The 23487-nt window shown below is 42.2% G+C and overlaps 1 protein-coding gene across 1 annotated transcript; it reads left to right on the forward strand.

Moving 5' to 3' along the window:
• Positions 1-401: 401 nt before the first annotated feature.
• Positions 402-2842, forward strand: LOC141153129 (endonuclease domain-containing 1 protein-like). Its single transcript, XM_073637818.1, has 2 exons — positions 402-791; positions 2235-2842. The coding sequence occupies exons 1-2, from the start codon at positions 498-500 to the stop codon at positions 2796-2798; spliced, it is 858 nt and encodes a 285-aa protein (XP_073493919.1). The 5' UTR covers positions 402-497; the 3' UTR covers positions 2799-2842.
• The last annotated feature ends 20645 nt before the right edge of the window (positions 2843-23487 follow it).

Raw genomic sequence — 23487 nt, forward strand, 5'->3', positions numbered from 1 at the left:
ACTATGCCTTCCTTTACTCGGGGCAAAAGTCAGTTGGCTGCCCTAGCCCTGTATCTAAATTCCCTGGCTCAGGAAACGTTGCTTATTGCCCCTCTTTCTTTGAACTCAGCACTGTAACCCCTAGCTACAAATCTGGGTGGAAGTCAATTGATGTAGCTGTAAGTGCAAATTATACACTCAAAAACCTTAGTCTTACAAAGTGAATTAAAGGGGATGTTAAAGAGTGAACTTCATAAGCCTATTACTACTTTACAAGCCATATTTTGAAGCCTATTTTTATACAGTAACTTTATGCAGAATGATGAGAACTCCCCAGGTGTCCACACATTACCGACCTTCAAGAGTCCAATTTTACTTAGCTGATTGTAGTGCCAAGAATATACTATATGGAATATATAACATACATGCACCTCAGCTGTGTGAATCATTACATGATTTTGCTCTAAAGGCTCAAGCACCAGGCTTTGTGGATTCACAGAGCACTGTGTTCAACCAACATGGATTACCGTATCTTTGTAGTGTTGGCCCTGACTCATGCAGTCTTGGCCAAAGTAAGTCCAAGTTTCAGCGACTGTCGTGGCCAATTCTATGCTAGCACACCTCCTGTTGGGTTTGACAGCTTATCCAGTTCCCTTACACCGATCTGCCAGATGTATGAAACCTACAACAATCCTTTTTTTGCATCATTTTATCACAAAAGTAATAGATATGCTTTGTATTCAGCATATATCCTAGACACACGACCTGGCGATTTGACAGGAGCTGATCAGACATTCCGATTGGAGCCGCAGGTAAGAGGGGTTTACTTTAATTCTGTATATAACACATAAACATTGAGCTTTTGGCAACTAAATAGTTTACTGGATTTGACAATGAGAGATCTATTAGTGGCTGTATCATGCTGCAAGAATGTTTGCCATAAACTTTAGGTACCGCTGTGGGTACTATGCGCTCTCTTACGTGTACTGTTTAAGAAACAATAAAATGTACATCAATTTTGGGTACTATTATGTACACTGCAATAAATCAGGAATTGAATTATATGATTTTTGTTGAAATTTACTTTTTAAAAGACAATAAAATATCAAATTTGGGTACTGCTGTGGGCACAATATCATGCCTGTATACTTATGTCTTAAAGGAAACCTCACATGTCCTTTTTAGCCTGTAAACTGACCCCAGTGCATTGTTAGTGATGCAATGTGCATTGCTAACATGTTATTTTCATTAAAAACATTGGTACAATCACTTTAAATAGTTAGATTGTACCTGCTCATTTAGTCATAGGGGTGTTCTTCATTTCATTCAGTCATGCTTGTTTCCGCCTATGCAATTTGAATGATGTTCCCAGGGTTGCACCGATGTGAGTCAAATCTGCTTTGAAAAATCCCACGCTTGCGCAGTGCCGATCGGGGAGCTGCGCATGCGCCGTGATGAGCAGCTGCCCACACTTGCGTCGTGAAGAGCGGCTATGGCCACTCACAGTGGAGCTTCGGTGCGCATGAGCGAGGAGCTCGAAACTGCGCAAGAGCGGTTACCTGATCGACATTGTGCAAGCTCTTGATTTTTCAAAGCAGATTTGCGTCACATCGGCGCAACCCCGTGGACATCATCCAAATTGCGTGGGTGGCGACAAGCGTGACAGAATGAAATGAAGCAAAACCCCTATGACTAAATAAGAAGGTACAATCTAACTATATAAAGTGATTTTTGCACATGGTTATAGCGCCGTTTTTAATGAAAATAATGTGTCAGTGATGCACATTGCATCGGTAACAACGCACTGGGGACATTTTACATGCTAAAAAAGTACATGACAGGTTCCCTTTAAACATTCACTAAACATTAAGACATGTTTAAGACAATATACTCTTAACCATTTCAAGCAGGGGATGATATGAGATGACTGACCCCATGAGATAATGAGATGACTGACCCCAATCAATTCAATTAAAAAGGTCCAGAAATATTTATAGTAATATTTGTCTTATCTTAGACTTTCTTTTCTAAAATTTTTTACTTGCTAGGTTGGTGGTACCTTACATGTTCACTGTATTCTGCAGTTATTCAGAATATGGGGGGCTTTATGCATATATTTTTTATATAACTCTAATACATGAATTATTTATGAAAATGAGACAAGTATGTACAGAGAGTGAAAGAAGTCATCTATCTTGATGCAATAGGAGAAATTTAATGTTTGGAAATCACTGGATATTCTGCTCATATTTCAGTTGGTGGACACCAGACTTCCCAGAGAAATGAATCTCCAGCCCGCAACAGAAACAGCAATCCGAAACCTTGGTCTCTCGGGTACTCCGGTCGACCTCATTAAGCAAACTCAAGCCATCAACTCTGACTATACAGGAAGCAACTACCACAAGGGCCACCTTAACCCAAATGCTGACCATCCTGATGGAGTCGGACAGAAAGCTACCTACACCCTCACCAATGTGGCCCCCATGCATGGCCCCTTGAACAGTGGAGCTTGGAGAAACAACGAAATGAAAGTGAGAAGCATCGCCGCTACTTGTGGAAAGATGTTTGTCATTACTGGAGTTGTACCTGGAAACAACTGGATTTCGGTCAATGGGGTGCAAAGAATCAATATTCCCAGCCATGTGTGGAGCGCTTTCTGCTGCCTGAACAACAACAACCAGCCAATCAGAGCTGAAGGATCATTGGCACCAAATAATGCCAACTCGGTCCAATCTGGTCTCAGCATTGCCAGCCTTCAAAGTCAACTCAAATCCCTGCTGGGAGTCACTGTCACATTGTTCAGCAATAATTGTAGTTAGAGTGGGCAACGAAAGGTTAATAAATAATGTGATATATGCCGCAATATTGTGTCTGTGGAATTATTGACTGATGATTATATGGGTTACTGTATATATACTCTATACTGGACAATTTATCTGCCAGCATCATGTAGCCTGTATACTCAGTATTGCCATAAAGCATACACACCACCTCCATGATATGACCAGTAAAATCAAATACATCACCAAATAGCCAATATACCGCCATATAAACTACACACCCCTAAGCAGATGATATAAATATCCACATGATCACATAACCAGTAGAGCATCATATAGTCGGTATTAACATACTGTATACATGAAGAATAAAGCAGTACACAACCATATGGCTAGAATAAGTATAAATGTAACCACCTATCAAGTATATCGTCATATAGTCACGTGACGTGATCATGCTGCTGACGTCGCCCTGACCCAGAAGTGCTGGATGTCAGGGCTTCAATTGTACTGGCACCTGAAAGACGCGAGTACAATTGAGCCCTGGCAGCCGCGCGCTGCACCTTCTGTGAGCTGTCTGTCAGCCTGACAGCCATCTCAGAGTACGGCTGACTTCCACTACACAAGGCGGCGAAATGCAGCTGCAGGGAGACACCACGGACCACAACATCAGGCAGCTTGACAGTGCCCCCCTGCCAGCTGCCCCAGGGCAAATTCCCCGTCTGCCCCCCCCCCACATACGCCCTTGCATGAAGAATAATCTAGTATACCACCAAACAGCTAGAGTAAGTAGAATAAGTTTATAGATAACCACACTGGCGGACACAGACAGAAGCCCCCATGCAAGACCAGTATATGGGCCCTTTGCAGTCCAATAATTCATCAAAATGCAAAATTCTACCTGCTTTGCAGATAGAAGTGGTCCCCCTTATCTCTTTGGCAACTGTGCAGTTGTCCCAATGGTATGTGTGCCCCTGCATAATCAGCTATCCAGTATACCGCTATATAACCTGAACACCACTACGCACACAGTATAAATATACACATGAGCAACAAACCGGAAAAGCACCATATAGTCTATAAACATACTGCATACGTGGCCAATATACCAGTAAACCACCATATGGCTAGTATATCACATAACCAACTTACCAGTATACCGCCATGTAACCTACACACCAACATACAGACAGTAGAAATGGAATGGTTAGGTGCATCTAACTCCAGATAAATACTGAAGTGGTCAATTAACTAATATACCACCATAGAGCATTCTACCATGGAGATGTCTTAGGCCTCATTCACACGTCTGGGTTGCACGTACGTGTTGTATTCGTTTTTTTCACAAATACAACACATATGCATTATAATCTATGGTGCTGTTCAAAATCTATGGTGCCGTGCAAAACACACTGAGACTCTGATGAAAATGGCTAATACAAGTCTATGGATTCGTGAAAAACATGTACAGCACATGGATAGCATCCGTGCGCCATCCGTGAGTTGTCCATGTTTAACATCACAAAGTATAGGAGAAGCTTTGTAATTTCTTTCTTTCTTTATGCATCAATGAAAAACACTGATGACCAAAACATGCAGATTGATGGTAAAAATGGACACATGGATGGTAAAAACGGACACACATATGACACCAATTCCATTTTTTCATGTACGTGTTTTAACACGGACATGTCAATGAAGCCTAAATGGGATTTTTCACCTGCTTTGGTGCCCCTTTTTAGCTTGGGTCGGATGCATAGTGATGCTACTTAGAGCAGTATTTTTGGGCCATTAGTGGTATCTATGTACTGACTGCTGATAAAAGGACTGTCTGAGGACTCTGATAGTTTGGAGGAGTAATGGGGGTGTTGTATCAAATCCTCATAGTCTGTTAGGGGGAGCACAAGAAAAGTCTAATGATACAAACCATATGGTGGCCACCATGAGAGGACCACAGGCGAGAATAACTCAACACTTGCATATGGGTAAGCTCTTCACCTTCATCTTTGGACGTCTACACAAACAAGAATTGTCACTAGATGGTGCTCTGAATGGCCCGCCATTCCAGATCCCTATTACCGAAAGACTCTTATTTTATAGGGCCCATACATCACACAGATCCCCAATGGTTTTAATGGCCTGTGGGAATACCTCCTTTCAGTGTGGTGAGTGGCATCTCAGCTGTCCAATCTGAGGCTTGGGAGTGCTGAGCTGTCAGTGTGGTGAGTGGCAGTCTAGCCGTCCAATCAAGGCCGGGGCGTGCTAGGTTTCCTACAGGTGTCTCCTGTTTGGAATGATTCTCAGGCTATTTAGATGGTTGTCTACCTCTTATCTCTGCCAGTCGTAGCTCTGCTCAGTTTGGTGTGTAAATAATAGAAAATATCCCAAAAGCACATAATTATCATTAGGTAAGGGACGAAAAATCAAGTAGAGTACTCCAAACAGCATGAACAAAACAGAAAGAAATTGGAGTAATCATAGACCACCAATAAAAAATGTAAAAAAATATTTATCAGAAAAATTCATTTTTTTAAATAATTAACATAAAATACAACAATATGTCAGATTAGGAGGAAAACAGACGGAGAGCCACCAAAAAAATCCAAAGTATCAAGCTGTGCATAATATATACTACCCCTATGCAGCCAGTTTTTATAATCACCATATGTAGTGAAGGGCAGAGTAGCCATGAACAAGAAGTGAAACAGGAGACTAGCTTACAAGTGGTGATGCTTACCCATAGCGAGGGAGGATTTAGTAGAGCACTGCCAGTACTGCATGGACACGCGTTTTGCGTGTAGCTTTCTCAAGGGGAGGTGTAAGATGATTGTGTCCTATCCATTGTTTATGATGTGTCCACAGGTGCTAAATTAGAAGAAGCGTGTGAGTGCTGTTGCTTCCGCCATTACGATGCTACCACCCGCTGTCATCGCAACAGCGCACGTTCCTCAGAAAAAGCAATGGCGAAACGGCGTCATCGGTGGTCCGCACGCATATAGACTTGCCAGCATATAGTAAGTACCACCAGTCTTTGCCACCGTGCTGTTTCCTTAATGTCTCTGAACTCTGTCCATGTGAACTATGCACTTTACTTAGATCAGCTTTTTTATTACTCCACTGCTCTGATGGGGAAGAATTACTATGGCTAGGGAGCTGGCCTGCACCTGTGGGCTTTTCTTGGCCATATGTTGCACTATGCCCTTTATTTCTGGCCTCCCCGGGGTACATAGGTTGGCTTAGACCCTTTTCTATGTGTTTTTTCTTCTAAGTCTTTTCTTTTAGACTTTAAATAGTTTCAATTTTGACAGAAGGATAAAGCTGTACAGAGAATATACAGTTGAAACCAGAAGTTTACATACAAGTTTACATAGAAGTTTTTACATATAAAAAGACACATATGCATGTTTTTCTCAATATCTGACATTTAACCAGAATAAACCTTTCCCGTTTTAGGTCAATTAGAATTGCCATAATTTTTAATATTTGCCAAATGAATAATGAGATGAGATAATAATGAGAGAGAGAATGTTTTAAGGCATTTTTATTACTTACTGCAAAGTCAAAAGTTTACATACATTTCATTAGTATTTGGTACCATTGCCCTTAAACTTAATGACTTGGGTTTTATGTTTCTTTTGGAGTAATGGCTTCTTCCTGGCAGAGTGGCCTTTCAGCCCATGTTGATACAGTACTCGTTTCACTGTGGTTATTGACACAATCTTACCAGCTTCAGCCATCATCTTCACAAGGTCTTTTGCTTTTGTCTTTGGGTTGATATGCACATGTCAGACCAAAGCACATTCATCTCTGGGACACAGAACCCGTCTCCTTCCTGAGCGGTATGATGGCTGGACATTCCCATCTTGTGTGTACTTGTGTATAATTGTTTGTGCAGATGAATGAGGCACCTTCAGGCATCTTGAAATTGTAACCAAGGATGAGCCAGACTTGTGCAAGTCCACAATTCTCTTCCTGATATCTTGGCTGATTTCTTTAGACTTTCCCATGATGCTACACAAAGAAGCAGTGTGTTTCAGGTGTGCATTAAAATACATCCACAGGTGTGTCTCTAATTAACTCAGATGTTGCCAAAAAAACTATCAGAAGCTTCCAAACATACACTACCGTTCAAAAGTTTGGGTCATTTAGAAATGTCATTATTTTTTAAAGAAAAGCACATTTTTTTTCAATGAAGCTAACATTAAATGAATCAGAAATACACTCTATACATTGTTAATGTGGTAAATGACTATTCTAGCTGCAAACGTCTTGTTTTTATTGCAATATCTACATAGGTGTATAGAGGCCCATTTCCAGCAACCACCACTCCAGTGTTTTAATGGTACATTTCTGTTTGCTAACTGTGTAAGAAGGCTAATGGGTGTTTAGAAAACCCTAGAAAACCCTTGCACAAGTATGTTAGCCCAGCTGAAAACGGTTTGGCTGATTTGAGAAGTTATAAAATTGACCTTCCTTTTAGCTAGTTGAGAATCTGGAGCATTACATTTGTTTGTTCTATGAAACTCTCAAAATGGCCAGAAAATGGCCAGAAAAAGAGAACTTTCATGTGAACCTCGACAGTCTATACTTGTTCTTAGAAATGAAAGCTGTTCCATGCGAGAAATTGCCAAGAAACGGAAGATTTCCAACAACGGTGTGTACTGCTCCCTTCAGAGGAGAGCACAAACAGGCTCTAACCAGAGTAGAAAGAGAAGTGGGAGGCCCTGCTGCACAACTGAGCAAAAAGATAAGTACATTAGAGTCTCTAGTTTGAGAAATCGACGCCTCACAGCTCCTCGACTGGCAGCTTCATTAAATAGTACATGTTAGAACCTTGCTCTTAGGTTTTTTTTCCCTTTGCTGGTCACATGACCTTGTTGGCCTATTTAAGCCTGCTCCGCCCTTCTGGCTTTGCTGGACTTCATTGTATAACTACTTTCTAGCTAGCCTGTGCTCTGTATCTGTTCTGTTAGTTTGCTTGGTCTACGGACCTCTGTGTTCTTTATATTTTGTTTGTTCGTCTGTCTGCTACTATTTCTGTTAGGAGGTGTCCCATTTTCCTCCCAGTCCTTAGTACTTGTAGGGATTCCTTCCCCACATCTATAGGTCTCCGTACAGACTAGCTTAGGACTTTAGCAGGTCTGATCGCAGGATCAGGTCCCCTGTTACATCGTGGGGATCTAGCTGAGTTCTATCGTAGGGACAGATCTCCTCTCTTTCCTTAGCTCTGGTAGCAGAACATAACAGTAAGTCCAGCCTGCAAATTCTCTAAGGAAAGATTTTTCTGTTCCATCATGGTGTCGGTTCAGGATTTGGCTCATCGCCTGCAGGGACTCTCTCTGAAGGTGGCCGAGCTCCGCCAGCACGTGAGTAACTGTCCTGGAGCACATTTCTTGGAGCCTAAGGTATGTTTGCCGGATTTATCTTTTGGTGAACACCGAGAATTTTTTTCATTTAAAAATGCTTGCTTATTGTATTTTCGTTTGAGACCCAAGTACTCTGGGGATGAATCCCAGCGCATAGGGTTCATAATGTCACTTTTGCGCAAAGAGCCTCAGGAGTGGGCCTTTTCTTTGCAACCTAGTGATACATGCTTCAGATCAGTGGATAGTTTTTTTTCTGCTTTGGGACTATTATATGATGATCCTGACCGTGTCGCATCAGCTGAGACTGAGTTAAGACGTTTGAGACAGGGATCAGGTAATGTGGAAAAATATTGTACTCATTTCCGTCGTTGGTCTACTCAAACAGGGTGGAACGATTCTGCTCTGAAAAGTCTATTTCTTGCTGGGCTCAATGAAAGGGTTAAAGACCTGCTAATTGCTTATCCTACACCTGAAGATTTGCAACAGGCTATGCAATTAGCTATACGGGTGGATAGGAGACTGCGTGCAAGGGTTAATGAGAGCAAATCCTCTGCTATGTCAGTTTCTGGTTATGAGAATGTGTGTACTAACAGTGGTGAACCGATGGAGATTGGATCGGTGGCACCTCGCTCTCAAGAAAAAGACCGTCGATTTTCTGAAGGCTTGTGTTTCTATTGCGGAAAATCTGGTCATTTGATTAAAGGCTGTGAGCTTCGTATGAAGAAAGAAAAAAAAATGGTCAGTCATGCCCGTATTGCCTGTTTAAATTCCAAGGGTATATTTTTAGCTGCTTCCACGATTGCTCAGGAAAAATTAATGGAATTTCGGGTGTTTGTTGATTGTGGGTCTACTCTGAATGTAATTGATGGGGGATTCTTGGAAAGACTCAATTTAAAACCCGAACCTTTATCATCCCCCATTGCTGTGGTTTCTGTGGATGGCTCCCCTTTGAAGAATATTACTCTCAAGGTCTGTGAATTTCCTCTCACTATTAATGGTGTTCACCATGAGAAATTGGATTTGGTAGTTTTGAATAACTTGCCTTCTCCAGTAATATTGGGATTGCCCTGGTTAAAATTTCACAATCCTGTACTGGATTGGTCTACCAGTGAAATTAAATCCTGGAGCCATAAATGTTATGACAAGTGTTGTAACGGGCGTATTGCAGCTTTGGATAGGGGAGAATTGCCTGTTCCTATTCAGGATTTTTGGAGAGTTTTTTCTGAGAAGGAATCGCAGGTTTTGCCTCCCCATAGAGACTATGATTGTTCTATTGAATTTGTCCCTGGAGCGACTCTTCCTAAAAGTCGTTTATTTAACCTTACTATTCCTGAGAGGAAGGCTTTGGAGGAATACATACAGACAAGTTTGGCCGCCGGTCACATTAGGCCCTCTAAGTCTCCTGTGGCGGTTGGATTTTTTTTTTTAAAAAAAAAGGACGGCGGTTTACGTCCTTGTCTGGATTTTCGTGAGATTAACAAAATTACTGTACGCAATCCTTACCCACTGCCATTGATTCCTGATCTGTTTAACCAGTTAATGGGGGCCAAGTGGTTCTCTAAAATTGACCTTAAGGGGGCATACAATCTGTTGCGCATGAAGGAGGGTGACGAATGGAAGACTGCTTTTAACACTCCTGTGGGTCATTTTGAGAATCTGGTTATGCCTTTTGGTCTTACTAATGCTCCTGCATTTTTTCAGAATCTTATTAATGACATCCTTAGACCTTTGATCGGCAAAAATGTGGTTGTGTATTTGGATGACATTTTGATTTATTCGCCGGATCTGGAGTCTCATTGGCGGAGCGTACGTGAGGTATTACAGTTATTAATGGACAATTCGCTTTTTGCTAAGCTGGAGAAATGTGAGTTCGCTGTACAGAGAATTAGTTTTTTGGGTTACATTATCTCCAGCGAAGGTTTTGAGATGGACCCGGTTAAAGTTCAAGCTGTACAGGAATAGCCTAGGCCTATTGGTTTGAAATCAATACAGAGGTTTTTAGGTTTCGCCAATTATTACAGAAAATTCATAAAAAAATTTTCTAGTATTGTCAAACCTCTGACCGATCTCACCAGGAAAGGTGCTGATGCGGTTCAGTGGTCTTCTGAGGCCATTGAAGCTTTTGTGTATCTCAAGGAGAGGTTCACCTCTGCTCCCATCCTTATGCAGCCTGATGTGACTAAGCCGTTTTTGGTTGAGGTTGATGCTTCCTCTGTGGGGGTTGGCGCAGTATTGTCTCAGGATAACGGGGATGGATTACATCCCTGTGCCTTTTTTTCAAAAAATTTTTCGGAGACTGAACTGAATTACGATATTAGTAATCGGGAATTATTGGCTATTAAACTCGCATTTGAACACTGGCGCCACTTCTTGGAAGGTGCGGAATTTCCCGTTCAGGTTCTTACGGATCATAAAAATCTGATATATCTTGATGCTGCCAAGCGCCTGAATGCCCGTCAGGCTAGGTGGGCACTGTTTTTCTCGCGGTTTAATTTCTCCGTTACTTACATCCCTGGTACTAAGAATGTTAAGGCGGATGCCTTGTCTCGCAGTTTTTCTCCCATAGTCGTTGCTGAGAAAGAGGAGAACATTTTACAAGAAGGTGTTGTGATAGCTGCTTTGGACTCCATTTTGGAAGATGAGATTCTTAAAGCACAGGAGAATGCCCCATCTAACACTCCTCATGGGAGGTTGTTTGTGCCTGGGACCTTTAGGAGAGATTTGTTTGTTGAGTGTCACGAATCTCGGTTGGCAGGTCATCCCGGAATCTCTGAGACCAAGAGACTGGTGGGTCGCAGTTTTTGGTGGCCTCAATGGCAGAAGGAAGTCATTAAGTGGGTGCGTCAATGTACTATATGTGCTAGATCTAAGTCCTCACATACTCCTGCTGCGGGGTTGCTTTGTCCTTTGGAGGTTCCCAGTGCTCCTTGGACACATTTGGCTATGGACTTTATAACTGACCTTCCCCCCTCTGAGGGTTTTACTGTCATCTGGGTGGTCGTGGACCGTTTTAGCAAGATGTGTCACTTGGTTCCCTTCGTCAAACTGCCCTGCGCTAAAACTCTCGCTAAGGCCTTTGTCAAGGAAATTGTCAGACTTCATGGCGTTCCTACTGACATTGTTTCTGATAGGGGTCCTCAGTTCGTGGCTCGTTTTTGGCGTGCCTTTTGTGACAGGTTGGGAGTTCATTTATCGTTCTCGTCCGGATATCATCCTGAATCTAATGGCCAGACAGAAAGGAAAAACCAGGATGTTGAGCAGTTCTTGCGTTGTTTTGTGGCAGACAATCAAGAGGGGTGGTCTGAGTTTCTGCCACTTGCTGAATTTGCTCTTAACAATCATACATCTTCTTCTGCTGGTTGTTCGCCTTTTTTTTGTTGTTCTGGGAGACATCCGTCGTTTGGGTCGTTCTCCAAGTTGGGATCTGCCGTGCCTGAGGAGGAGAATTTTTCCGGTGATTTGGAGAGAGTTTGGACGGATGTGCGTGGTAATCTTCAGGAGGCCAACAGAAAATCTAAGGACTACTTTGATAGGAAACGACAGGAGGTTTTGTTCGCTGTTGGTGACATGGTTTGGTTGTCCTCTAGGAATCTGCGGTTGAGGATTCCTTCTAAGAAATTGGGTCCCAAGTTTGTAGGGCCCTTTAAGGTGCTTCAGGTTGTCAACCAATCTGCTGTTAGGTTGGAGGTTCCTACCTCCTGGAGAATTAATCCGGTATTTCATGTCTCTCTGTTGAAAAAAGCTGTTGTATCGGATTGTGACGCCTCTGCCTCTGTTCCTCCGGTGGTGGAGGACGGGGAATATGAAATTTCTCGCATCCTTAACTCTAGACTGTATAGAGGTAGTTTGCAGTATCTTGTGGCCTGGAAAGGTTTCGGACCCGAGGATAACTCTTGGGTGAGGTCGGATGATGTTTCCGCGTCCAGACTTATCAGAGCGTTTCACAGGAGATTTCCTGATAAGCCTGGTCCTAGGGGATCCGGAGGATCCTCTTAGAAGGGGGGGTACTGTTAGAACCTTGCTCTTAGGTTTTTTTTTTCCTTTGCTGGTCACATGACCTTGTTGGCCTATTTAAGCCTGCTCCGCCCTTCTGGCTTTGCTGGACTTCATTGTATAACTACTTTCTAGCTAGCCTGTGCTCTGTATCTGCTCTGTTAGTTTGCTTGGTCTACGGACCTCTGTGTTCTTTATATTTTGTTTGTTCGTCTGTCTGCTACTATTTCTGTTAGGAGGTGTCCCATTTTCCTCCCAGTCCTTAGTACTTGTAGGGATTCCTTCCCCACATCTATAGGTCTCCGTACAGACTAGCTTAGGACTTTAGCAGGTCTGATCGCAGGATCAGGTCCCCTGTTACATCGTAGGGATCTAGCTGAGTTCTATCGTAGGGACAGATCTCCTCTCTTTCCTTAGCTCTGGTAGCAGAACATAACAGTACACGCAAAACGCCAGTGTCAACGTCTACAGTAAAGAGGCGACTCCGGGATGCTGGCCTTCAGGGCAAAGTGGCAAAGAAAAAGCCATATCTGAGACTGGCTAATAAAAGGAAAAGATGAATATGGGCAAAAGAACACAGACATTGGACAGAGGAAGATTGGAAAAAAGTTTTATGGACAGACGAATGAAAGTTTGAGGTGTTTGGATCACACAGAAGTACATTTGTGAGACGCAGAACAACAGAAAAGATGCTGGAAGAGTGCCTGACGCCATCTGTCAAGCATGGTGGAGGTAATGTGATGGTCTGGGGATGCTTTGGTGCTGGTAAAGTGGGAGATTTGTACAAGGTAAATGGGATTTTGAATAAGGAAGGCTATCACTCCATTTTGCAATGCCGTGCCATACCCTGTGGACAGAACTTGATTGGAGCCAATTTCATCAACAGGACAATGACCGAAACACACCTCCAAATTATGCATGAACTATTTAGGGAAGAAGCAGGCAGGTGGTATTCTATTTGTAATGGAGTGGCCAGCGCAGTCACCAGATCTCAACCCCATTGAGCTGTTGTGGGAGCAGCTTGGCCGTATGGTACGCAAAAAGTGCCCATCAAACCAATCCAACTTGTGGATCGGCTTCAGGAAGCATGGGGGGAAATGTCTCAAGATTACCTCAGCAAATTAACAGCTAGAATGCCAAAGGTTGGCAATGCTGGAATTGCTGCAAAGGAGCATTCTTTGACGAAAGCAAAGTTTGAAGGAGAAAATTATTCTTTGAAATAAAAATCATTATTTCTAACCTTTTCAATGTCTGGACTATATTTTCTATTCATTTTGCAACTCATTTGATAAATAAAAGTATGAGTTTTCATGGAAAACACAAAATTGTCTGGGTGACCCCAAACTTTTGAACGGTAGTGTATGACATCATCATATGGGCAGTCTAGAATTAATGGCATAGTAATCTTAGTGTAAGTAAACTTTTGACTTTTCAGTAAGTAATAAAAATGCCTTAAACATTCTCTCTCTCTCATTATTTTGGCATTTGGCAAATATTAAAAATGATGGTAATCCTAATTGTCCTAAAACGGGAAAGGTTTATTCTGATTTCATATCAGATATTGAGAAAAACATGCATATGTGTCTTTTTCTATAGTGTATGTAAACTTCTGGTTTCAACTGTATACTGTATGTGATAATTGGTTGTTCAAGGTCTACTATTACTTCCGGTGATACTGTTGACAACTAGAGCCACAGCTCTTTAAATTGTGCCTTTTGTGAAGTCTATAAGTGGATGGGTTAAATGGTTCCCTGTGCTATTAATTATCATATGTTTTAAATTCTATTAATAAAGATTTGATTTTTTTTATGCTTACTTTCATTTCTCTTCTTTGTTTCTGAACTATGTTTTGAGATTCAGAACTGTGTTGATTTATTCATCAGATAGATGTCAGAATTAAAGGAGAATTTCTCGAGTTTTGAGGTCTTCAAATAGGGATAATCCACATAGTTCAACAAAGACCATCTCAAATATGCGAGGAAGAAGACATTATTCACTGTAAATGGGATGGCAGGTGTGGGCCATCAAAAGATGTGATGCAAAAACTATAAACACAAAACACACAACAAATAAAAAATTAAAACAGTAAAAAATTGCAAGGAATGATGACATTATTGAGATGACATACTGGTCATATAGGGACCAAGTCCTACAGGGTAAGGATAGTATTATAAGAAGAAGGCGAAGCTAATTATCTTGTTGAGGCCTGCCAGTGCTAGTGTATCCAGCAAAGAGATCCAGTGACATTTCCGTTGGGCAAGTATCTGTTTAACATTTCCCCCTCTAATGCCGCAATTGACCCTGTCAATGTCCCGTACTCTGAGCTCCCGAGGGTCACATCCGTGCAACAACTAAAAGTTTTTAGGCAGGGTTTTTAACAAGGATAAGTCCAACACCCCTTTCGCAGCCGCAATGTCCCTACATGCTCTGTGACGCGGATTTTTAATTCACGTGAAGTTAGCCTTACATAAACCTTCTTGCAGGGGCAAGTGGCGTAATACACCACATAAGCTGTATTAAATGTAATATGATTTTGATATATTACTCCTGTACCCCATCCGATGAAAAAAAGAAAGTCTGGTGTGTGTTTGTTCTGTGTTTTCAGTTGTAGTATTTTGATCTTTGTTGACTGGCCTTAGATTTGCCTTTGACCATCCGTTTGCCTAGCCCCTTTGTCCACCCATCAGCCTATGGCAGTTTTAATCACAACGAGATCCTACCTACTCATATAAATGTAGGCTATTAGCCCAGGAGAGGATTCACATTAGGTTAGCTTCCCAGCAAAGAATATTGCCTTGATGTTGGTTTCTGGGCATGCATAAATTGGCCAATTCATGTGTATCAAGTATCTTCGTTTTTACCTATTTTCTAGAGCAGTAAAGCAATTCTAATTTCATATATTTCATGTTTGCATGCTATAGCGTTACAGAGTACAACTTTATTTGTTAGTTATATATGGAGGTGGCAACTCTTAGTATGCACCTGTTCACACTTGGTCTCTGTTTGGAAGTCACAGTCAGTCTTTGATATTTTTATACATATGCTCTCTGACCGAGCACTCCATCCATCAGCCTATGGCAGTTTTAATCACAGCAGGATCCTACCTACCCATATAAATGTAGGCTATTAGCCCAGGAGAGGATTCACGTTAGGCTAGGTTCCCAGCAAAGAAGATCACCTTGTCACTGGCCGCAGAGCACACATGAATTGGCCAATTTATGTGCTAAGTATCTTAATTTTTTCCTATTTTCTAGAGCAGTAATGCAATTCTAATTTCATATACTTCATGTTTGCATGCTATAGCATTACTGAGTGCAACTTTATTTGTTCGTTATATATGGAGGTGACTACTCTTAGTATGCACCTGTTCACACCTTGTCTCTGTTTGGAAGTCACAGTCAGTCTTTGATATTTGTATACATAAGCTCTCTGACCGAGCACTCCACCCATCAGCCTATGACTTTTTTAATCACAGCAGGATCCTAGCTACCCATTTAAATGTAGGGTATTAGCACAGGAGAGAATTCACATTAGGTTAGGTTCCCAGCAAAGAAGATTGCCATGACATTGGCTGCTTGGTAAACATGAATAGGCCAATTTATTTGCTAAGTATTTCATATTTGCATGCTATAGCGTTAAAGCGTGCAACTTTATTTGTTAGTTTTAAATTAATATGTGAAAGTAAACAGTGCCCCACCTACAAAATGCACTGCTAATGTCTTAGGTAAACTATTCCCGACCAATTCAACTCCCTTTGCTGTTTTTTACATTTGCAATTGTGTATTTTTTCATGAACTCATGAACTTTTTTGTTCAGAGTAGTCACTATTTTTCCAGACATAATGTTTCTTCCACTAAATAACTGATCAAATTTCCCTTTTTCCAAATATGTTTTATGGTTTCACATACGTCTTGCATTGGTGGCCTAACACCTTCTATTGTTCATGCTTGTACGGTGGAAGCAAATATGAACTTTGGGATCCTGAAAAATGCAGCAAAAAAACAGCAAAAAGCCAGCAAAACCTGCATTTTGTCTGCAGCTTTTTAACTGCCAAGAGACCAGGTTTTGGCTGCAGAAAAAAGCAGTAAAAAAGCAACATGTGAACATAACCTTATACTGTTGCTTGATTCTCATTTGATGATCACCGCCGTGGTCTTCATGCTAATGATGTTGTGTACATTACCACATATGATGACTATTTTATATTGCAATGATTGTAAGGTATGTGCTTATTTCTATATTGGATTTATGTCTTTCTCTTTAATAATGTGATTGTTTTTTGCATGTACAGTACAGACCAAAAGTTGGGACACACCTTCTCATTTAAATATTTTTCTGTATTTTCATGACTTTGAAAATTGTACATTCACACTGAAGGCATCAAAACTATGAATTAACACATGTGGAATTATATACTTAACAAAAAAGTGTGAAACAACTGAAAATATGTCTTATATTCTAGGTTCTTCAAAGTAGCCACCTTTTGCTTTGATGACTGCTTTGCACACTCTTGGCATTCTCTTGATGAGTTTCAAGAGGTAGTCACCGGAAATGGTTTTCACTTCACAGGTGTGCCCTGTCAGGATTAATAAGTGGGATTTCTTGCCTTAAAAATGGGGTTGGGACCATCAGTTGTGTTGTGCAGAAGTCTGGTGGATACACAGCTGATAGTCCTAATGAATAGACTGTTAGAATTTGTATAATGGCAAGAAAAAAGCAGCTGAGTAAAGAAAAACGAGTGGCCATCATTACTTTAAGAAATGAAGGTCAGTCAGTGCGAAAAATTGGGCAAACTTTGAAAGTGTCCCCAAGTGCAGTTGCAAAAACCATCAAGCGCTACAAAGAAACTGGCTCACATGAGGACCGCCCCAGGAAAGGAAGACCAAGAGTCACCTCTGCTTCTGAGGATAAGTTTATCCGAGTCACCAGCCTCAGAAATCGCAGGTTAACAGCAGCTCAGATTAGAGACCAGGTCAATGCCACACAGAGTTCTAGCAGCAGACACATCTCTACAACAACTGTTAGAGGAGACTTTGTGCAGCAGGCCTTCATGGTAAAATAGCTGCTAGGAAACCACTGCTAAGGACAGGCAACAAACAGAAGAGACTTGTTTGGGCTAAAGAACACAAGGAATGGACATTAGACCAGTGGAAATCTGTGCTTTGGTCTGATGAGTCCAAATTTGAGATCTTTGGTTCCAACCACCGTGTCTTTGAGAGACGCAGAAAAGGTGAACGGATGGACTCTACATGCCTGGCTCCCACCGTGAAGCATGGAGGAGGAGAAGGTGTGATGGTGTGGGGGTGCTTTGCTGGTGACACTGTTGGGGATTTATTCAAAATTGAAGGCATACTGAACCAGCATGGCTACTACAGCATCTTGCAGCGGCATGCTGTTGCATTTAGTTGGACCATCATTTATTTTTCAACAGGACAATGACCCCAAACACACCTCCAGGCTGTGTAAGGGCTATCTGACCAAGAAGGAGAGTGATGGGGTGTTACGCCAGATGACCTGGCCTCCACAGTCACCAGACCTGAACCCAATCGAGATGGTTTGGGGTGAGCTGGACCGCAGAGTGAAGGCAAAAGGGCCAACAAGTGCTAAGCATCTCTGGGAACTCCTTCAAGATTGTTGGAAGACCATTTCCGGTGACTACCTCTTGAAGAGAATGCCAAGAGTGTGCAAAGCAGTCATCAAAGCAAAAGGTGGCTACTTTGAAGAACCTAGAATATAAGACATATTTTCAGTTGTTTCACACTTTTTTGTTAAGTATATAATTGCACATATGTTAATTCACAGTTTTGATGCCTTCAGTGTGAATGTACAATTTTCATAGTCATGAAAATACAGAAAAATCTTTAAATGAGAAGGTGTGTCCAAACTTTTGGTCTGTACTGTATATGCATAATTACTTTGGTATTTAGTGATTGGTATAAGTTTGTGAAGCATACTATTTAAGCACGCCGTGTTGCTCTAAGTTTGTACTTGATAAAGACCTTTTTGATAGGTCGAAACGTTGCTACCTTTTAAACGGCAGAATAAATTTTGTTCTACTTTTTCACCTGAGACTTGGACACTGTCTTTCACTACTTTCTGTTTATACTGTGGTCTCGTTGGACTTTTTTTTAAAGGACTGACCAATTGTCTATCGGGAAAAACGCCTAAGTCTGGATGATTGTCGAGGGATTCACCCAGGCTTCCAGGTGCCTTTTTTCCTCTAATAAAATTCCGCTTAATATGGTCTTGTCCTTCAAGAATCAGGTATTGCCAGCATTGGTTTTCATAGACTTCATATCTATGAAACCCTGTGGGACTGCGGGTCTAACTTTATTGATTTTGGTCTGGTTCCAAAATTAGGATTAGGGATAGTTAGTTAGGAAAAATCCATTCAGATTTTTGCTATTGACAAAACACCTCTATTTCAGAACTTTGTTAAACGGGTAAAGGTGGAATTCACGCTTCAAGTGGGAGCACTTCACTCTGAATTCATTCCCTGTTTTGTCTTGGATAATTTACCTGCTGGGGTGGTTCACGGACTTCCATGGTTGCTTCTTCACAATCCTGTTATTGATTGGTGTGAGAAGTAGATTGGAGCCTCAATTGTCATAAGGAATGTGTCAGTTCTGTATAAATATACTCTGCTAGTCTGGAGGGTCTGCTGGGGTACATGAAAGACTTTGGAGATGTGTTTTCAGAAAGAGAGAAGGAGACATTACCTTCCCATAGTCATTATAATTGTGCTATTGATCTTGTCCCTTGTGCCAAATTACCTGAAGCTCATCTTTACAATTTGTCTGGGCCTGAACGCACCGCCATGAAAAATTATGTAAATGAAAGTTTATGGAAGGGTTATATCTGTCCTTCCGCCTCCCCTCTAACTGCTGCTGGATTTTTCTTTGTAAAAAAGAATGGTGGCCTCCGTCCTTACTTTGATTTCTGAGAACTGAACAAAATCACGGTTAACAATACTTACTCACTTCCCCGACCTACAGTGGTGTGAAAAAGTGTTTGCCCCCTTCCTGATTTCTTATTTTTTTGCATGTTTATCACTCTTAAATGTTTCAGATCACAAAACTAATTTAAATATTAAACAAAGATAACACAAATAATCACAAAATGCAGTTTTTAAATGAGGGTCTTTATTATTAAGGGAAAAAGAAATCCAAACCTACAGGGCCCTGTGTGAAAAAGTGATTGCCCCTCCCCCTTAAAACATAAATAAACTGTGGTTTATCACATCTTTGGGAAGCTGAGTTCTATTTCCCTAGCCACACAGGCCTGATTACTGCCACACCGGTTCTCAATGAAGAAATCACTTAACTAGGACCTGACTGACAAAGTGAAGTAGATCAAAAGATCCTCAAAACATCATGCTGCGATCCAAAGAAATTCAGGAACAAATGAGAAAAAAAGTAATTATAATCTATCAGTCTGGAAAAGGCTATAAAGCCATCTCTAAATCTTTGGGACTCCAGCGAACCACAGTGAGAGCCATTATCCACAAATGGCGAAAACATGTAACAGTGGTGAGCCTTCCCAGGTGTGGCCGGCCGACCAAAATTACCCCAAGAGTGCAGCAATGACTCATCCAAGAGGTTATAAAAGACCCCACAACAACATCTAAAGAACTGCAGGCCTCACTTGCCTCAGTTAAGGTCAGTGTTCATGACTCCACCATAGGAAAGAGACTGGCCAAAAATGGCATGCATGGCACAGTTCCAAGACGAAAACCACTGTTGAGCAATAAGAACATAAAGGCTCGTCTCAGTTTTGCCAGAAAACATCTTGATGATCGCCAAGACTTTTGGGAGAATACTCGGTGGACTGACAAGACAAAAGTTGAACTTTTTGGAAGGTGCATGTCCCATTACATCTGGCGTAGAAGTAACACAACATTTCAGAAAAGGAACATCATACCAACAGTAACATATGGTGTGATGGTCTGGGGCTGTTGTAGCTGTAGCTCAGAATAGTGAGCTTAAGGTGTGCCGACGCCATAAGAGCAGTGAAGCGCGGCAAGCTGCCGCTAGTGTGTATAGCCTAGTGAGGGCCTCGAGCTAGGCCGAAGGCTAGAGGAGTGAGTAGCATTGGGGGCAGAGGAGCTGTACAAGCTCACCGCAGAAAACATATACCGGACACCGGGTCCGCGTCTACAGGCCCGTATATCCCCCTGTAGAGATAATTTTATGCCAATCGACTGTATAATATCAGTGCCAAGCTTATATGTAAAGAGAGGAGAGAACAAGGCGCAATGGGTGACTCAGTATTGCAATTGTTAGAGGGGTGTGGGGATGGCTACTAACCTTATGAAGTTGTGCACCTCTGCACAACCCCAGTGTAAAGCTCCACAAGCTCCGCTCTGTTGGTGGCTGTCATCTATTTCCAGCGGCGTTCACAGATCCTGATCTCTCGGTGGTGGATCACGTGGTCAGGTTAGTAGCATGTAACGCCGAGATGGACGCCCAGCTTCACCAACACCCCCGGCAGCGTTCCGGAGGGGTTAGGGCAGCGCAGCTTGGAAAACCAGGGTAGTAATTCTAATTAAATTGCTCCCACAGGTGAAAGAACAATAGATTAAAGGCAGCTCTACCGCACCCCAACAGGGGGAAAGGGACAATCAGTGAATATGAATAGCGGTACCAGAGCGCCAATAACAGGGCAAAAATATTAAAAGGACTGATTTATTAATACACACAACGCGTTTCGGTGGACACAGCCACCTTCATCAGGTGTGACAAGCAGCCAACAATTGATCCTTATATACATTTGACTAGGTATACAATTACTTAAAAGGGGCGGGGCCAGATACAGAGTAATACCTCTATATTAACCCCTTGAGTTCATATATGCTCAATAGAGTAAAAAGGATTGTTATAAATTAATACCTAATGAAGCATATAGGGTTCTTATAAAAAGGATTCACTGTATAAAAACTTGTGAATCCTATAATCATAATACTTAATAGGATATATTGTTATCTACCACCCTATATTTTATATTATAAAAAAAAAATAATAATTTTTACATACAACATAAAACAATGTATAAATATAAAGTTATAAAATTACAATCAGTTTCTATCATTATAATTAGGGAAAAGTAGACGAAGAAAGGAAAGAGAAAAAAAAAAAAATTCCCCCCAAAAATCCCCCCCCCCAAAATTTTTTTAAAATTTTTTCTCTTTTCTTTCTCTCCTCCCTCCTCCCCTCCCTCTCTCCTTTCCCCTCTTCCCTCCTTCTCTCTCTCCTCCCCCCTCCTCCTCCATATAAAAGATATATATAATAAATTTGCTAAAATATAAAAACAATTATTTAAAAAGTTCTCTTCTCTATATTAAGGTTCAAACCTTCAGGAGACAAGGTTCCCATTTTGAAAATCCAATAATTTCCACGTGTAATAAGACGATTTAGTCTATCATGATGTGTATCAACTATATGATCAATGATAGTCAGTTTTAGGTTATTAGGATTTTTTTGATGTTCTTTTAAGAAATGATTAGAAACACTATGTAGGGGAAAGCCGTTTCTAATATTTTGGCGATGTTTATTTAATCTGGAGTGCATTTCCTGGATAGTGCGGCCAATGTATTGCAGGCCGCAGGTGCACTGGAGCAGATAGATCACATATGAGGACTGACATGTAAGTCTAAAGCGAATGGGATATATCTCTCCAGTGACCGCAGAGACGAATGTTTTAGCTCCGTTATCAATGGATTGACAGCATAAGTGACGCGCCCCCTGGGCCAGTGTTGTTGGGGATACCCGGAGCCGGATCAGATGGGGGTTGTAGTCTCCGAGTGGCTGTGACCCGGTCCGTGCCCAGGGTGTCAAGCTCAGTGTGTGGCAGTCCTTATGATGTTACTAGATGTTCTTTTGTGTCGACTACGCCACTCGTTGAATTGCGGTCAGTACGGCCGCCGCTGCAGCAGGGTCCGCTGAGGCTGGTGATGTATGTGCAGCTCAGGTAGTATAACCCCCAACGGGAGGGGTATAGCCTCAGGGGGTCAGTTGCAGAGGATGGGGGTTGTGGTGGTGCAGCGAGGATGGAAATGAGACTCAGAGTCGGGCTGTGCAGTTCAGGGTTTGTTTACTTACTGCAGTTGTTCTGGTCACTCCGGCCTTAAGTGACCACCCGAGCCGTGCTGCGTCCACCAGGTCCTGGACTCGGCCAACCCCCAGGTGATTCTGGAGCGTGGTCCTGAGCTCCCTTTCTGTCCTGTCCTCTTCTCTGGCTTTCCCCACCAGGGATCCACCTATGTCCGGCTCCCTCGGGCCTCTTGGTGGTAAACCCTTGTCTCTGGGTTCCCTGACCCTATTCCTGGTCTGCCTTCCGGGTGGATTTAGTGGGTGATCGTGGCAGATCGGTCCTGCCCACGACCTCCGGTTCCTGGCTAAGGTGTGCTGTAGCCTCTGCCAGCTTGGGATCCGGTACCCTGTTGCCAACTCTTCACCCTCTGGTCTAATTTGGGCTCTTGGAGTTCCTTCTTTCTCCCCCTCTGGGTCTTTCTTTCTCCTCTCTCTCTCTCTTGGCCTTGGAGCTGCTCTTCTCCTCTGCTCTCTTCCTCTACAAAGACTGACAGACTGACTGACAGACTGACTGACCCTGATCTAAGATGGTTCCCACCTTATATACTCCCTCTATGTGTGAGCTCAGGTGACCAGCACCCAATGAGCTCCTAGCACTACCCAGACTACTCCCCCTATCTGCCCCTACACTACTGGGATGTTCCACCCCCCTCCCACTCCAGCCAGGAACAGACACTGTCGTACCTGCACATTTCTCTAGTGGGAGTACCATCGGTCTGTTCCTCGGAAATGGGATGTGTGTAGTGCATGCAGCTAACTGAGCTCAGTTCCACACTCCATCCTTACCCGGGAGTGGAATACCACACCTCTGGCTTGAGGTGTAATACCCCTGTAGCAGCCAAATCCTCAGGGTGCTACATTCCCCCCTGGTAAATCACAGCACGTCCTCGGGCTGTAAGATATAAACATCCACAAACATACATTTTTTTTTCATAAACATAAACATAGAAAACATCATATAAATATCATCAGCAATAAACTTTTCATATATAACATTCTTGTTTCTGGTTCCTCCGGTCACGGTGCAACTTGTGACCGGGTAAAGTGCGACAGTCTCTCTTGGAATAAAACAGTTCCCTATAAAACCGGTAGGGGGCGCTTTAGGAAGCGCAACTATATACAAGGGGATATGGCCGCTCTCAGTCCTCGGTCAGTGGGAATAGGGACACACGGGATTAACAGTTCACTCTTGGCTGGTCCCAACGGGGACTATATTTTAACTAAGTAACAGTTCTTATACCCTGACGGGTAACTTTATACAGTCTCTTCTCTACCGTACTC

This window comes from Phyllobates terribilis, unplaced genomic scaffold, assembly GCF_046119375.1.
Source record: "Phyllobates terribilis strain yellow unplaced genomic scaffold, ASM4611937v1 Scaffold_7__3_contigs__length_470593459, whole genome shotgun sequence".
In the NCBI taxonomy this organism is placed as follows: Eukaryota; Metazoa; Chordata; class Amphibia; order Anura; family Dendrobatidae; genus Phyllobates; species Phyllobates terribilis.

What these genes read in the sequence shown, in the direction of transcription:
- LOC141153129 (XM_073637818.1), top strand. Translation starts at nt 498, where the DNA reads ATGGATTACCGTATCTTTGTAGTGTTGGCCCTGACTCATGCAGTCTTG. An exon ending in CATTCCGATTGGAGCCGCAG is followed by an intron (nt 792 to 2,234) that starts GTAAGAGGGGTT and finishes CTCATATTTCAG; the next exon opens with TTGGTGGACACCAGACTTCC.